This window comes from Dermacentor albipictus, chromosome 1 (genome assembly GCF_038994185.2).
Source record: "Dermacentor albipictus isolate Rhodes 1998 colony chromosome 1, USDA_Dalb.pri_finalv2, whole genome shotgun sequence".
Lineage (NCBI taxonomy): Eukaryota > Metazoa > Arthropoda > Arachnida > Ixodida > Ixodidae > Dermacentor > Dermacentor albipictus.
In genome coordinates this window covers 258781391-258799871 of record NC_091821.1, presented here as the reverse complement: position 1 = coordinate 258799871, position 18481 = coordinate 258781391, and the positions used below count along the sequence as shown (strand labels likewise).

At 42.8% G+C, this 18481-nt stretch overlaps 1 protein-coding gene across 12 annotated transcripts in view; it reads right to left on the bottom strand.

The window, feature by feature from the left end:
• LOC139054371 (armadillo repeat-containing protein 8-like) overlaps positions 1 to 18481 on the bottom strand; it is a 101068-nt gene that overhangs the window by 16560 nt on the left and 66027 nt on the right. For all 12 annotated transcript variants that reach the window (XM_070531272.1, XM_070531269.1, XM_070531268.1 and 9 more), the window contains 2 exons: positions 5955 to 6027; positions 1520 to 1613 (listed from right to left, as the gene is read on the bottom strand). In XM_070531272.1, the coding sequence (XP_070387373.1) occupies positions 1520 to 1613; positions 5955 to 6027 (167 nt within the window). The remainder of the gene's footprint in view (positions 1 to 1519; positions 1614 to 5954; positions 6028 to 18481) is intronic.

Here is an 18481-nt window from a genome sequence, read left to right as displayed (position 1 = left end):
AAATACATCACAAGATCGTGAAGAAAAAAATGGCGGCTGCACTTGTAGTTTCGCAATGGCAGATAAACGTAACCGGCCAAGCACTGTTTTGAAAGAGCTACAACGTCGCATTTTGCTCCTTAGACAACATGTTTAACGAAAACTTGCTGCTAGATGCAGGAAAGTGCCGGAAGCAAAAATGAAGATACCAAAAACACATTTTTCGGACGAAAGTGGGGTCGAATAATAACAGCCTAGCAAAATTTTTGCTCGAAATGTGAGAAGTCCTTAGTCCATCCACTTTGTAACTACTGGATAGAGAAGAGCCTTCCTCAATCATCGACAGAAGTAGCAAATTGCAACAAGAGACCACGCCCATAGTCACTTGCACAGGAGCTTTGGTTCCTGCTGCCTCAGTAGCAGCAGGGGTGGAGTTGACCCTACAGCGAAGTGAGAAATCCGTTGAGCCCTTACAAAATAACAGGCTTGACTGGGAAGTGCTTTTCCGAGCATACAATGTAACAAGATTCTTGTATGAAGCAAGGCTTGAAAACACCTGTTGCCTATATTGTTCAGTGAAAAACTCTTACAGCAAACCAAGCAAAGGGCTTTGTGCGGAGTCGGAGATACATCTGGGTTCGTCTATTCCTCGATGAACACTTAGCAGCCAACATTTTCACAAGGCACAATAAGCAGCACGTGGAACCGAAAAACACACGCTTGTAATGACCAAAGTCTGAGTTACTTGGGTGGTGCTGCCACAAATATCCAGAAATGTTCAGCTCAAATGGAAGAAGTACTTCATAGTTGCCGACATCGTCATAAATGCGACTCGGAAATGCAGTCTATGAAAACTGCAGGAATATGCACACAAAAAAGGTTACACTCAAAATTCACATGTGCATAGCCGCGTGCTCACTATGTATTTATAAACCATGCAAGGTGGCAACAAACTTTATTCAGAGCCATTGAAGTGGGGTAAACATTGGTAGAACCTATAACACTGGTGGGTGGCTAGAATTTGGGAATTTATCCATGCATCTAGCTCCTTATTAGTTATAGTGCACGCCCCCTCTATGCACGCGCGTGCACGCACACACACTGTTGTATTCCTCCGAGTAATGGAAACAAACTAATCTCAAATACCATGCCTTTTCTGTACTGCGGGCAATACAAATAAACCAATGTCACTGCCCATCAACTTTTCCCCTCCTTTTTAATTAATTTATTTATTTATTTATGTTTGTTTGCTTGTTTGTTTATTTATATTTTGTTCGTTTTTCTTTTTTGATAACTTGTGCAGACAGGGTGATGGCGACACCAGAACATCCGCTGGTTACTTGTTGTGCCGTCACAGTTCATCGTCGCAACAATAAGGTCATTTTCTCTTAATTTTGTTTCTCTTTGTAGTTTTCCCAGTCCCACCTTCAGCATGGAATGTTCCCAAGCCTGTTCCGCACATACTGCTAAAGGTTTGTGGCATCCTGCTAACAAACGAAGGTTATCAGACAAAAGCAGATAAAAGGCTCAAATGACATACTTGTCAAAGAGGGTTGTGTCACTAGTGATAAGAAGAGACTGCAGCAGCTTTTGGACCCCCAACTCGCGCAGCTTGGACTGCCTTTCCCGAGCACCTGCAACAACAGCAACAACAGCAAGGACTTTTAGAAAAGAAATAATACAATTAGACAGATTTACCAATAACGAAAAGTATTTCACAATTTATTATATCATTAATTGTGCCCTAAAAGCACACAGTGGAATTGAATTTGGTAAACGTCCAAGTGCTTGCATAAAAAAAACATTCAACACAATAGCACCACACTGAACACAAATTCACAAAGTGAATTTTAATACAGAAAAGATTTTCTCACAGCCCATTTAAAGGTTTGCTGAAACACTGACAAGCAGAGTTCTCTAACGAAACCAATTCGCCACTTGGAGTTGGTCACACATTTACAATGTGCACTCAGGCCCATATAGTGCTTGCTCATTTTTATAGTAAAAATTTTCAGCATCAGCTTGAGGAAAACCATGCTACAAGGTGTAATTTTACAAATCACTCTAGGTCTCATTACCAAGGAATACTTGGGTTTGACTGATATCTTCACCAATGGGTAACAGCGTTCGTGTTCTTTGTACATAGTGTATTCTGGTCACCACTTTCCTTGTCTTGAACAGTTAGCATCAAGCAGATCAGCTGAACTGTATAGTATAAATGAAGAGGTTCTTCACATCGTTTGGCAACCACCACCACTAGAGGTCATCTTTACAGACTAATCACTTATCACTTTTTTCGAGTCTAATAACACTTTATGCAGCACTCAGCATGGATTTCGTAGTGGTTTTAGCACAGTGACTCAATTAACTGAATTTACACATGACATCAGTTTTGCTCTTGATTTAGGTGATCAAGTAGATGCGCTCTTCATTGATTTCTCCAAAGCATTTGATACTGTACCACATTCTAAACTACTACATAAACTAAGCCTTATCCTTAATAACCCTCTTCTCGTTGACTGGATCCGTAGTTTTCTTTATGATCGTGCACAGTATGTTTCTTTTAATTCATTCAACTCTCCTGACACATCAGTATCTTCCGGTGTGCCGCAAGGTTCTATTTTAGGGCCATTGCTTTTTTTGCTTTATATTAACAACGTTCCAAGCTCTGTTTCAGCAAAAATCCAGCTTTATGCTGACGACTGCGTTCTCTACAATATCGTTTATTCACCTAACGATCATAACACTTTGAATCAATCATTTATAAGTTTTTGTGAATGGTGCGAACTCTGGCAAATAAACATTAACTTCAAAAAAAAAAAAAACAGTCGCCATGTCCTTTCACAAGCATGCTAATTGCTCAATTTCAATTACTCCAATAAATCCACTTTTCTGCAGCGCGCATATGAATATAAGTATTTAGGCCTCCTTTTCACTCCAAGGTTATCCTGGTCAGAACATATTCTAACAACTTGCAACAAAGGACTAAAAAAACTTGGTTACCTAACCCGAACTCTACGTGCTGCCCCGAAAGAAACTAAACTCATTACATACAAAACACTTGTAAGACCTATTCTTGAATATGCGGCTACTATATGGAACCCTTACAAAATTTCGGACATCCACAAAATTGAATCTGTTCAGAAAAAGGCGGTTCGTTTCATATACCACCGTTATGACAGAATGTTTTCACTATCATCTCATCTGAATATGCTCGTTTAACCCCTCTTTCCCACCGTCGTCACATTAATTATCTGAAACTTCTACACTCTCTATTTTACTCTCCACATTTACTTCCCCTAACACATATCTGACCCATGCAAAGCCCCTAATCACGAGAAACAGCAATGACTTAAACTTATCCGTCTTTTTTGCTTGCACCAACACTTTTAAATACAGTTTTTTTCCTCGGACAATTGAACTCTGGAATGACCTGCCTGGTTGCTCATAAACAAAATCCAGTAACGAAGGACGTTGGTTACATTCATCATATGGCCATGGTTGCTGGCCATGTTATATCTGTGGGTGTATGCGGAAATGAAAAAGCAGATGTAGCTGCCCACACAGACCTACAGTGAAGAAATTTTTGGTGAATATATTTTACAAATGCCAACACATCAGCAACGGCAAAGAAATATGCCCATGCATAAAGGAATTTGCCTATGGTGTCCGTGACTTCAACATCACTTTCTTTACTCAATTGACCCCATCTTAGAATCAAGATTTCCACATAAGTTTCCCCATCAGCTTGAGACAACATAGCATTGACTTCATCCAAAAGTCACATTCCCGTCACATTCACCTGTGCCACCCATGGAATGACAACGAACCTCTATTAAATAACTGCTACACTTTCATTTGTGCAGAGCTTGATATCACACCTTTGAGCCCAATACTGCATAGAATGTTGGTATGAAAGCAGCATATTGATTATACATCACCGCCCTGGTACCACTACGTTTGCAACAGCTTCCTTAATTTTTCTCTGAATTTTCCGACACACATGACAACATTCTATCATTGACATATCTTTATCTGTTGAAGACAATCAATAGTAATATAGTGTAATAAAACTAAGATCTGAAAATTTTCTTAAAAGTGCACTGGAAGGCACTGACTGTGCTAGGAATCTAGCATTTCACTGCCAAACTGTCTCTTTTTTATAAAGTAAGTACAGTAGACTTCCATTAATTTGACTCTGGTTAATTCAATCCGGACCAAAAGCCCCAGTCGGCATCCGCATATTTCTATGGGACCAAACTTTTATTTTTTCAATCCTGAAAGTATTCTTCACCAGATAATTTGAACTTAGCTCTTCAAAACGCACAGGCCCGACCCAAATGGTGACTGTAGTGTTGACTCCAACAGCGGCAGACTCCGCATCGGCAGCACTAATGGCACAGTCGTTGAACACACGTCATCTCCCGTAGAGAATGCCTATTTACAGCCTGCCCCAGGAGGGTTTAAAAGCCAAAACGGTAGCTCAATGAATTATTACAGTATTCACCTGATTTTAACACACTACTTTCTTGCCGAAAAATTCACCCGAGCAATCCAATACGAAACCAAAACCATCTCCCGTGCCATCTGCAACAGCCTACCATCAAAGGGAGCCAAATCAGCATCATCGCTATTGCTATCACAAGATGCCAACAATGGATGGCGACAGAACGAATAAACGAGTTATAGCAAGACGACGCTGTGCCATTTTCAGTCTGGTTACAAAAGCACATTCAAATGTTAAGCTACGGTATTTTACATTTAAGCTAGCGGCAACAAGTTACGTCACATGTTCTTGGTGTTCCGAAGACTTGCATGCATCGCCGGACAAACTAGTGGGAGTGGTTATCCTAGACGTGAGCCACCAACCCATTTGCAATTGTGGCAGGGTTGTTTGACAAATGCCACATATCAAGCGTGCTATGGATCGTACGGAGGACGACATGTTGTGGTTCTTAATAGGCAGCGTTGCTGTCTTAAAGTGATGGACATTTGGATACTACTCTAGGTATATACGAGGTCTATGGCAATACACCTTTACTACAATGAAGAAGACCTGAAACCTGTTAAACCTGGTCTGATCCAAGGGGCCATTTTGAATTCTTTGAGTAACACACTTTTATTATTTTTTTCTGTCTATTTTTTTATTTAATTATGGGGATTTACATGAAAAAACCACGATCTCATTATGAGGCACACCACAGTGGAGGACTCGGGATTAATTTTTACCACCTGAGGTTCTTTAATGTGCACCTATATCTAAGTACATGGGTGTTTTTGCATTCCCACCATCAAAATGCGGCCGCCGTGGCCGAGGTTTGATCCCGCGACCTCATGCTTAGCAGCGCAACACCAAAGCCACTAAGCAACCGCGGCGGGTTCAATAGCTATCTGCAATTCTGCCGTGAAAAGAAAGGAATTAAGTTCCATTCCGTGAAGGTGAAGTTCACTAACTTCACTTTTCTTTTTGCGAGAATAGGAAGCATACTATATCTCTTTTCCTAAAAGAAAAAAATCGGGCGTGCGTTTGGTTTATACTTAGTTTAAAAGCATTTAAAAGCTATAATAGCATTTAAAATCTATAATGTCAGTTTTTATCTTAACTTTCTGCTTTGCACTAATAAAAGTGGGCACACGTTCGATTTGGAAACGTGTTAGAATCGGAACAAATACCGCCAAATCAATCAGCCATGTCTTCTGGCATTTTTTCTGCTTCTTGTTTAATAACACCCACTGGATAATTCAACCAATTTTGTTGGTCCCATCAGGATCGAATCAACATCGAATCAACACAGTGCCATTCACTAAAGTGCTGGTGGCATCATAACACAGCTGCACAATCCCTGTATAGTGAGACTTAGTAACTGCAGAAATTGCTGGCAGAAACACAATGCAATTGCAGTCAAAAAGAAGCATTTTGGATCTTTTCTATTCACGTTCTAAAGTGGAAAGAGATCGCACCAAGCAGAACCTACCTTCTTCTTCACTCCATACCAGGTTCGATATGCAAAATGTAGCTGCTATCTGCAGCTTCACATTGGAGTGCGCCTGCAAATAAAAAGGCAAAAATACAGATTTTTTTTCCAAAGCAGTTCATGCTGAAAATTGCTTCAGGAAAAGCCAAAGTTCTGAATAACCCCTGCAACTTAGTATTAATAATGTTACTTCTAGGCTAGTTACAATTCACCGTTCTGACACCTTCAGTTTACACAGAGCTGAAGAGTTGCGGTGTAATGTAGCCACTTTGGCAAAGAATTACACCCACAACAGTAGCAGCTTGAACCTACTAAACAACTACTTTCAGAGAGAGGCAGGTGATGGTACAGTCAAAGCTGATTTCAACTGAGCCATCTTTGCAGTAAAAAAATGTTTAGATTGAATATTGGGTTTCCATGTCCACGTGAAAATATTTTTGTGACCTCAAAACTGTTCTGTTGGCTAATAAGTAGGAGTGGGCAAATACTCAAAATTTCAAATACAAGTCTAATAGTGTTTGCTACTCAATTCATATTTGAGTCAAGGATTTACTATCCAAATTTATGAATATTCATTTCTGTCCGAATATAAGTGATAACAGCAATGCTTACTGGAGTTTACAGGGAGAAAGTCAGATGCAAATGGTGGTTGTTCCCAATAACTGTGTTGCAGGAGAGCTGCAGAAGGGCACCAGTTGCTCAGTACACACACAGAGTAGCTAACTTGTCTGTTCAATATTTACAGTCATTCAAGTAAGGGTGTCTTGGGACCCCTGCAAATTTTTCACTATTTAGGCAAACAAAATAATTATTTCATCAATGTTGGCATGTTGCACTAATGTCGTCGTCATGGTGGACCTGATACAATCACCCTTCAGTTAGTTCTCATTTGCAAGCTGTTCAGTAGAGCGAAAGTTCAGTTGTAAATAGCATTACGTCTATCAAATGATGTTAACAAGCCATTTTCTTCTTTATTTTTACTAAATGCTCTCCATGCTGCCCTTATACAGTGTAAGAACATTTATGCATTCCGTGTTGTTGTGTTTTCCTAGCTACTACATCGCGTTTTCGCAGTCCCAACCTACAGCCTATTGATTCTTATTGTATTATGTTCCCTTTTGACATACCACCATTCTGCAACGTTCCTGCATCCTATGTTGCTTTTGAAAGCGGCGGCCATGTAGGTTGAGCAGTGCAGAGGGAAATTTGCTTCCACATATTGCTATGAAGACGAATAAATGTAAATGTGTGGTTAAGCCTGTCACGGCCAGCCTGTCAAGGGCCACCTGTCAAGCCCCGCGCAGTGCCCCATCCTGAAATGCCAGATATATGTTAGTTCCGATAAGTGTGTCTCATTGCAGTCGACCTTTTTGCCAGTTCCCTAAAGTCATGATTACAACGAAGGCACCAAATAAAACAACAGATGAAGGAAGGCGACATGGGACAACCACGTAGGCGTGGTTGTCCTGTGTCGCCTTCCTTCGTCTGTTGTCGTATTTGGCGCCTTCGTTGTAATCATGTATAACCAACTCGCCCATCAACACGTGCCCTAAAGCCAGCTTTGCTGCAATACAGCGTCATATGTGGTGAGGTATACACAAAATATTGCAATGAAGTATACTGAGAGTGAAAGGGGTCACTGTCACAGAACATAGTATGTGTCCCTTAATTATACACGTGTGCACACACCGTCTCCGGTAACAGTACTAGCACCAAGAAGTCTAGTAACTATACTAGCAGGCATTCAGAGCTATTTCTGGCATTGCTGTAGCGACTTGTTGCCTTCTTCACTGTAAGTTTCTTAACTGTGATGTTCTTTTCCCCAGCAGCTTCTTTGAAAAAAATTATGACAGAAACTCCGCTGGAGTTGTCTCAATATGCATAAGCACTGTGCCACTTGCTCATCTCCACTCAGCCCGGTGTCATTTATCAATCTTATCAAACTTGATTCGACCAGTATGAACCCTTAGCAACCCTTATCGGTCATTATCAACCTTATCAAAATAGATAGAACCCTTATCAACCCTTACCAGTTATCAAACTCAATAGACTCGATCTGACCTGAACCTTACCAACTATTATCGGTTGTTACCAACCTCATCACAATCGATCGGATCCTTATCAACCTTATCAGCCATGATCTGACCGTTACTAACCTTATCAGAATTGCTCCGACCATTATAAGCCCTTTTAACTTTTTAGAATCTTATCTATCTGCGTTAAAACATTATCAAGCGTGATGAGACCCATATAACCACTCATCACTCCTTATAATTTTTATCAACTCACTCACTGCTTATCTATCTGTGTTGTGCGACATGAAGCGCATGAGGCCTCAGAAATTGGTGGCATTTTGGTTGGTGAATGAATGTCCCAACAAAAAACCCATCCCGTGACTACCAAAACACATCGGGAACGTGGCGTGCTTGAGATTAAATTTTCACAAAATCTTAATTTCCCTAAGTCTATTATGCTCCAAGCCCATGTGGTCCTAGAGATGGCTTTTATAACACCATCACCAAATCTTTCAAGAAAGCCTTCCCAGAAAGTGTTCTTTGATATTTGTTTTGTACAACCAGTACAGCACATTCATATGGTTCAGATATATTCACCTTCTGCAAGTGTGGGTCTTTATTAGCCCAGTGGGTAAATCACTCGGCTTCTGAGCATGGGGTCGTGGGTTCAAAACTCGCCACCATCAACGTTTTTCCTTTCGAATTTATTGTTTCTTTCATATATTATTTCTTCATAGCAATTCGTCTTACATGAAAGACGGACGGGTTTCCTCCTTCTGTAAGCACAGAAATGCCTAAAAATTACCTTAGGGGTTTAACATGCCAAAACCACTTTCTGATTATGAGGCATGCCGTAGTGGAGGACTCCGGAAATTTCGACCACCTGGGGTTCTTTAAAGTGCACCTAAATCTAAGTACAGGGGTGTTTTCACATTTCGCCCCTATCGAAATGAGGCCGTCGTGGCCAGGATACGATCCCGCAACTTTGTGCTCAGCAGCCCAATAGCATAGCCACTGAGCAACCACGGCGGGTATAGAAATGCTTACGCATTTAAAATGTATCCAGGGAGCTCTACTGTATTTCACTTTGTTTAAAAATATTTTATATTCAAAGGTACTTTTGTCTAATACTTCTACTTGATGCAATTAGTAAATTTTGCCATTAAGCTACTCTAAATTCTAGGGGTGTGCAAATACAAATTTTTAAAGACCAAATAGAAAAGTAATTGAATAATTGCAAAAAGCAAATCAACTCAAATATTTTAAAATACAGTTAAACCTCGACATAATGAAATTCGTATAATCGGCAATTTGCTTCGGTATATCGAAATTTCTTTCTATTGAAATACGACCTTTCTATGCAAATAAGCAGTCGCCGATCGATTTTTCTTACACGGATAGGGGCCGAAAAATTTTACGAATTATCGGGCAATCGAAAAAAACAACTCTGAATGAGAAAACAATTCATTCTGATAAATTTAGGAGTTGGCTACGAATGATACGTTTTCATGCCATGTACGTCGTCAATATCATCTTGGTGGTACAAATTAAGCCAGACCAGCCACGCTTTTACAGGCACTCCGCCCGCGTGATGATAGCGTCGGCCGCACTGGGACGACACTATCAGAAAAAGCGCCGGCAAATGCTACGTCCGACTCTCGCTACAACGGGCCACCCAAACTTGAGATTATGCAACCTCCAAAGCTAAACGCGTGGTAGGACAGCTTCCATGATGCCACGCCGTCTCGGCACGCCCACTTTTTGAAAACGCGTCAGATTGCCTCTATGTGTAGCTGCGTATGCGCTTAGCCACGCTTACAGCCATGTGCAGCCATAGCCGAGACACAAACCAACTTGCCCCTCACTCCGTTCCCTCGTGCACGCTTGATCGCGTTACCGCGAGCTTACTCCCCTCTCACTCTTTCCCTTTGCTCTGCGGGAAGGCAGCACTCGTGAAGCCACCATCTTTCTTCTCTCACCGTCGCTCTCTTTCACTCGCGCCTAAAGCACTTAGTGCACGGAGCGCGATAGGATATTATCGCACTCGAACTTTATACAGAACATCATGTGGGTCCACTTCCGCGGTCGCTATTGTCGCGCAGCACGCAATTTGAGAGGTGCGTTTGCAAACAGCCGCCTGTAATTCAATCATTTGACCCTGTAGGTCTGCGGAAGACTCCATTTGCATCAACATTCCTTTGTGGCGGCAATGAAGTTTTGTTATATTGAAATGGCATAAACACGCACTTTGTTATATTGAGGTTTTAAATACATGGTGTTCTACGGAAAAGAGGTCATGAGAAGTTAAATACTTCGTTATACCAAGAATTTCACTATACCGAGGTTTAACTATAATGAACCATTTTCACCTTCAACATAAAACTACGTTCACATTTTTGTATATTCAAAATGTTGGCAAGCTTCTGTTAAATTGCACATTATGAAGCATTGTTTATTAAAATCTCGATGAATGGAGCATTAGGAACAAAGACGTAAATACTATATTTTTGCACGTAAACCCGTAACAAAAATGCAAAAAAATGTAACAGTAATGTCAAGATGCAGGTTAAATGCGGATTTCAGCTTGAGGTGTGGATTCATGGCAGCGTGCAAAAATATTCATATTTATGAATAGTGAATATTGTATTCATCATTTGAAAGTTTCAAATATTTGCACATCCCTAATTAGTTCTCAATGACTGACACGGGCGAACACAAGAAGCCCCAGTCTGGATGGAGCCAACATTTCCACAAGGGGGCTTGTCTTCATCAGGGCAGCCAGACCAACATCTTGACAACTACCCCCAATCAAAATGTTGGCTACATGTCCATGAGGCTTGCTTTGTTCACCTACTGTTAAACAATGCAAGTTTCTATCCTACTGTGGTGCCTTTCTTTAGTCTGAAGTTTTGAGTAAGTATCTTTAAAGACAACTTCTATGAAAATCAAGGCCATAATTGCATACTACAAATGTTTTGAACTCAATCTGTGCCACCACACAAACTAGAGGAGTGTAACCAAAGCAGCACCGCTGCACCTTTGTACACAGCATGTACGCACATTACGCGTCCAAGTGAGCACATGAACAAAGCGGCCACTGCACTATACCCTGTTAGCCTAAACAGCATCTCATCATCATCATCAGCCTGGTTACGCCCACTGCAGGGCAAAGGCCTCTCCCATACTTTTCCAACTACCCCGGTCATGTACTAATTGTGGCCATGTTGTCCTGCAACATCTGAATGCAATCTGAAACAGCATCTGAATGCATGAAAAGAACACTCGTCAAGCAAACTTATTTTCAGCACAAAATGATCACATGAATGAATTAATGTACGGTGTTTATTGGCGCAAGGGCCAGGTATTGCCAAAGAGCACCAGGTTCGTGGTGATGAGTTCGCAGTGTAGTTATGAGTTCTATGAAGTTGATGTCATGTGGCTGTAAAGGAGCCTTAAAAATAGTCGCTCTAGAGTGCGTAAAATCTATTTGTAAAAAGATTATGTCGATGACAAATGACATGTTCTAGGTGCAATAAAATCCGTCGTGAAAGAATGATGGAATATAGAAAATATGTGAGATGGTAAAATTACCAGGAGCACTACTGCCTCGCCAGAGCCCTTGAAACACAAGGGCCTAGAGGCATGTGCTATACGAAACAGCTATAGCAGCAGCATCCTCTGAAGAGAGGAGACGTTACTAATGTGTGGGGCTAACAACATGTAATACAACATCTTTCAGGAAACCTAGGACTGCATTGGTGTCAAAGAGCGGTTCTGGGCCGAGTAACATAACAGGATGAAGGGGGATGTGCTGCCTGTATGCTAGGGGAAAATGTTTCTCTCAGACTCGGCTTCCCGACACTCCAGGAGGACATGGAGAACGGTCAGCCTCTCCCCACATCTACCACAGGTTGGAGGATTATTTCCAGTGAGTAAAAAGTTATGCATGACAAATGTGTGTCTTATTCTGAGACGACAGAACAGGACATCTGTTCGCCGTGATTTTGTTGCTGAGGTCCAAGAACCTAACTGTGGCTTTATCACATGCAGTTATTTATTTCTGTGTCCCACATGTGTTGCCAGTGGTTTCGTAGTTTCCTTCTTAAAGGGAAGCTGAAACACTTTTCGAAAAAAATGAGTTCTCTGCGGAATTCTACAGTTTTGAGTCCCCTGAACACGAATATCACGTTCAAAAAGGGCGGAAACAAGCGAAAGCGGCTGTTTTTTCATGAAAACGCGCACCAGCGCCTCGGGGTATCGCGCGAACGCCGCTGTTGCCCGTGATTGGTCGGAGCCACTGTGACGTCAATGGCGGCAGTCGCCGGTCGGCGTCGCCGTTTCAGAGCATAGCATGCTGTTCTGTTCTGGCTTCATAGCTGAGTTGCAAGCATTATGGAACGTTCTCGCTGTCTCGGACAGCTTGTATTTTCGCCGTACATGTTCGAACCGACAGCCGATACGGAAAACGATGGCGGCAACGGCGATGTTGAGTGTGCCAAAAGCGAGAGCGATGTGTGCACCTTCTCGCGCGTTGGAAATCTTAGCTTTTACGTATGCTTTTTTTTCATGTAGCTGCACGTTCCAATGATGGGAGAAAAAATGCGCTAAAGTGTCACTGGGAACTTGCTGCTGGAAGAATGCCGAAGCACTAACTTCTCATTATATTGTAAACACGGGTACAATTCCGCGATGTCAAGCACCTTGCCGCTGCTTGTCTAAAGTCCCGTGGTTTTCTGAGCGCTGATACACGATCGCGAACATAAGTGCCGCGTTTCAAAGCGCACACATGCAGTGCTGCGAGGTACAGTCATGGAAGTTGCTTATCATACACATCCAGATCGAGATGGCCAGGGGGATTATATGTACAGTATTCAGAATATGGTTCGACGACTTTGCGATTGTGGCTCGATCAAGAATCGGTATGCGCGCTCCATGCTCGTGTTGTCGTAAAGATATTAGGCAGTTTTAGCACCGCCGTGTGGTAAACATGATAACTGCAACCGTACGTCGAATGTCACTAGGCAAGCCTATACTCAATTTCATACCTCAGGTGCAACGCTGTGGAAGCTACGCACGAAGTCCGGTTACCAAAATTTATTACTGCGCGCGTTTCCGTCTATGGTTCGCAGCGTGCCAGCGGCGTTTGCTCGCGCGAGCATGCACGTGAAGCTGCCGCGACGGGCTGCAATTCATGAATGCCGAAAAGAAAATTGGTTTAAAAGAACGTGTTAGCAGCCGTATAAGTACACAGATTGTTTCTATGGGTAAGTTCTTTTTTTTTTTCATTTAGAACTGAGCTTATATATGAAAGGTTTTCCCAAAAATCGGGTCAAGAAACACCGAACTTTTTCTAAGTGCGAACGCAGCCACCGCAAGAAGTATCTCAAGCCTCCACAGCGTTGCACCTGATGTATGAAACGGAGTATAGCAACGCTAGGAACAACGCGTTTCCGCATTTGTCATAAGGCTATCCGGCTATCGCGGAAATGGTCCGAGCACAGCACAGTTGATTTCGTCGGCACGAACTTATCTCTCCTCACCGCACTGCGCTGCAAGCTTCTTGTCCTTCGGGAACCTGTGAAACATCACATCATCTCACCCACGTGTGTTCGCGCAGCAGAATGCTGCACAGAACGAGGGCGTGTTGGGCGCCCTTGGCTGTAGGCACTCACGCAGCATAGAAGGAAAGAACAGTTTACTAAAATCGCAAAACAAACGTGAGCGGCGGCGGCGGCAAATCTCTCGTAGCGTCGTTCAGTAAAGCGCAGGACGGAAAGAGGCATGCCAGCGCATGCCAGCACGCCGGTCCGGCAGCTCGGTCCCCGCCAGTGACGTCACTCTCGCCGGTTTTCTCCTCTGGCAACCACCTCACCCGGCGCTCCAGGAAGAGATGGGGGCGTGTCCGCGGGGGTGATTTAGAAAGCGATTTCCGCCCCTTATATTAACAAAATGAAGAAAAAAATTTCGGAACCGTAAATTATTAGGTCTGTTCTTCCCAATCCCAGAAATTCATGGAAATTGAAAACCGTTTCAGCTTCCCTTTAAGAAGGGCTTCAGGTCGGTGACAGGAACCGAAGCAGTGATGTGGCCATATGGTCCGCTAGAATGTTACTCTCAATGCCCCTATGGCCAGGCACCCAGCATATAATCACATGTTGGTTAGATGTATATGCTTTACACAGGATGGAATAGAGTTCATTATTTACTGCATTTTTGTGCTTACAGAATGACATCAAGGCCTTCACAAGACTTAGGGAGTCCGTATATATAACTGATTTTTGGAGTTTTGATTTCCTTAGATCCTTCACTGCCGACAATAGTGCGCAGGCCTCAGCCGTAAAGATACTTGTTTCTGGATGTAGTACATCGGATTCCGAGAAGGATGGACCGACAGCTGCATAGGAAACTCCGGCATGTGACTTGGAAGTGTCTGTGTAGAACTCTGTGCACGAGTGCTTGTACTCAAGTTCTAGGAAATGAATTCGGATTTCCACCTCTGGAGCATGCTTTGTAACTTTTAGAAAGGATACGTCACATTCTATCACCTTCCACTCACAAGGAGGTAAGAGCTTGGTTAGGTGCATTAAGCGATGCTCGAGGAGTGGGACAAGCATTTCATCACTAAGCTCCTTCACACACAGCGAGAAAGGCTGTCTTATAGAGGGACGATTGCGGAAAAGTGTAGCACACGTCACGTCGGTAACATTATTAAAACATGGATGTTCAAGGTTAGAGTGCACTTTAAGGAAGTATGTAAAGCTGATGTATGATCTCTGCAGGTGGAGCGACCACTCATTCGATTCGGCATATAAACTTTCAATCGGGCTTGTTCTGAAAGAGCCAGTGGCTAAGCCGATACCTAGATGGTGGGCAGGATCCAGCATCCTTAGCGTGCTCGGGGCGGCAGAGTTACACACTATGGCACCATAATCCAATCGTGACCGAATTAGGCTTTTGTAGAGATTCATTAGACACTTCCTGTCACTAACTCATGTAGTGTGGGATAGAAGTTTCATTAAGTTCATTGTTTTTAAACATTTTTCTTTAAGATATTGTAACAATATCTAATATGTGGAATGAAAGTGAGCCTAAAGTAATGTATAATACCTAGAAATTTGTGCTCTTTGCTGACAGGTATTCGTTGTCCACACGGTTCTAAGCAAGGATCCGGGACCAGGCCTCTCTTTCTTGGAAAAAAACAGAAGAGCTTTTGTGAGGATTGATTTTGAATCCATTTTTCTCTGCCCACTTTGAAACTTTGTTCAGGCCATACTGTACCTGTCGCTCGCACACTGTGAGGTTACACGATTTGAAACCTATTTGAATGTCTTCCACATAGACGGAATAAAAAATGGTCGGTGGTAATGAAGCACGAAGTGTTGTAATAAAGACTGTGCAGCTGAGCACGAATCCCTGGAGTACACCAGTTTCCTGTATAAAAGGACGTGACAGTACGTTGCCGACTTTTACCTGGAAGGTACAATTCGACAAATAGCTTTCTATTAGGTTTAGCATATTGCCATGAATGCTCATTTCTAACAAGTCTCTCAAGATGCCATAGCGCCAAGTTGTGTCATACGCCTTCTCCCTGTCAAGGAATATGGATAAGAAAAACTGTTTGTGTACAAATGCGTCACAGATATAACCTTCAAGACGTACAAGATGATCGGTTGTGGAGCGCCATTCTGTGAAGCCACACTGATAGGGATCAAGCATTTTGCTTGGTTCAAGAAAATGGATGACTCGCCAATTATAATCATTTTTTCAAATACCTTAAAAAGGCAACTTGTGAGGCCTATCGGGCGGTAACTTGCTAATGAGGAAGGGTCTTTGCCTTGTTTCAAAACAGGGACCACATGGCTTCTTTTCATGCGGTTGGAAGGTATCCTGCAGCCCAAATAATGTTGAGAAGTGCGAGTGGAGTAACTTGCATGTCATTGTGTAGGTTTTTGATCATTTCATACATGATTCTGTCAGATCCCGGTGCAAAGCTTTTGCATGCGTTCAAGGCAGCCCTCAACTTGGCAATACTAAAAGGACGGTTGTACGGTTCACTCTGTCGGCATTTTCTTTTGAATGGTTTACATTCTTCTATTTGCTTATATTTGAGAAAGGATTTGGATAATGGGTTGAACTTGACACGCTCTCAAAGTGCTCCCCAAGTGAGTCTGCCTGATATTTCAGTGTATCACCTTGTGTGTTTATGTGTTTATGTATCACCTTGTGTGTTTATCACCTTGTGTGTCCGGTAAGGGTTGTTGGTAACTTCCCATTCAAGTTCAGGCAGTATAGATGAGGAAACTATGCCAAGATCTATTGAAGAAAAGGTTCTGTTTGCAGAAGAGTAATATGTGGGTTCCTTCCTATTCAGCAGGCACGCACCAGAAGAGAAAAGAAACTGTTCAACAAGATGACGTCGCGCATCTATACGAGGGTCGCCCCACAGGTAGCTGTATGCATTGAAATCGCCAAGAAACACATAAGGTTCTGGCAATTTATCTATAAAGGACAGAAATTCATGTTTGTTTAATTGGTAATGTGGGGGTATGTAAAGCGAGCAAATAGTGATAAATTTGTTTAGGAGAACAACTCAAACCGCCACTACTTCAAGGGCCATTCGTGGCTGTAAATGTTGACACGCTATGCTTTTTTGAATTACAATGGCAACACCAACGTTACTAGACTAGCTTCAGTTTTAAAACTCGGCGCCGTTGCGTGGAACTGCCACCCACCCGCGCCTTCGTGGCGCTGCAGTTGCGCCCGGCTTCACTTCCTCACTAGCCGGCTACGCAGACGGGCCAGACTAAGCACGGGCGCAACTTTGTTGTTTGGTTCATTTGTTTGTTTCATTGAACCAACTTTGTTTGGTTCATTGTTGAGAGCGAATTTCAGCAAGCATGTCATCCGTGGAACTGTAGCCTTCGCCGACTTTCTTAAGAATATCAGCAGACGATGCCGACGTGCTGCGTACCTGGCTGCATAGGCCGTTATCGGAACGATGTCAACAGTTCGGCGCACCACTTTTCCTGTGCTCCTAGCAATGCGACGCTTCGCTCGGCGTGAAACAGAAGCGTAGCGCACGCTTTTAACAGGCGATAACCAAGAAGCGCCGCCGTTCCCTGCTGCAGACTGCAATCGTATACGTTTTCCGGCGCTAGATCCCATGTGAATGAGAAAAGGTGCGAGGCTCGCGCGAATGAGAACAGTACATAGCCGCCAATCTCACGTGATAACGACGGCGCGCAGCTCATTCCGGTACCAGCAAATCTCCGCCTGGGTCGTTGCACGCCGTATTCACAGCTATCGCCGCCAAGTAAACATATTGCGATAGTGATAAGCATCTTCACCTATCTGCTTTACAGCACGTGCCGCGTAGTGCCATTGGTAGTGTACTGCATGCTTTTAGTACGCGATAATCGAAACGCGCCGCCACTCCCTGCGGCAGGCGGCGCGATGTGGGCCTCACGTTTCGCTTTGGCAGCATCCAATTTCGCCCACCAGCTCGATTTGCTTCGGTTTCCCGTGGCCCTCTTAAAACACCATGCATCAGCTAAACAGCAAAACGCGTCTCAGGCCGCTGGAGCACCAGCTGCTAGACGCGCGTCAGAGTCTCGTGCCGTTACGATTCACGCAACGCTTCGCATTACGTAGTCAACAATAGTTGAGTATGTCAAATCTTTTTAGTTGCTTCGGATCGTACGTTTCCTCAGTTAGCATGCTTTCTTCTCGTTTTTTTTTTCCAAAACGTATGAACAAGGTTCTACTATACATTGTCATTGGTAAAAAAAATTTCACTAATAAGCCGTTTTACTAAACGATTGTGTATTTGGCTCATGTTCGCTTTGGAAAGTTGTATAATTTCTGCTAGCTCTCTGTTCTTGACAACCTGTGCTTTATTACACCACATCAATTTTCCGTAAGCCAGTTGTTACTGCTGTCATTTGCTGTCAAGCCAGAAGCTCAGGATTTGGGGTGGAACCTGCAAACAAGGGCACGCTCGCTGTTAGCAAGCTCGTGCCCCTTGCTACTGAGAGGCTGGCTTCCCTGCATAGCTGAAGCGTCCAGTGTGTTTTACAAGTAAAATTTCACCCTCAGCGTGAAATTATCGCAAAATTCAGCACAGATCAGACACACTTTCTTAGTGTAGATAGAAATAAATGCTAAGAACCATGTTTGCTCCCAAACAACCAGCAATATATTCGATTTTTGTCGAACATTCGTATACAATCGCATATTCAAAAATTTTCATATACCTAGTTTTTCAATCGAATACAATCATTAAAAATATAACATTCAATACTATTCGAAATTTTTGAATATTTCATCCCCCCTACACTTAATCATTCCTGCTGAACTTCAAAAGCAGCATTCAAACACACACCATAACAATAATGCCTCATTTTACACATAGCATGGCCACGCTGAACCTCTCACGCACTGTAAAAAAGGTCAACCAGGCTGTGCCAAAAAGCACTCCTCAGAATATCTTTCAATCACTGGGAAACAGCAAAT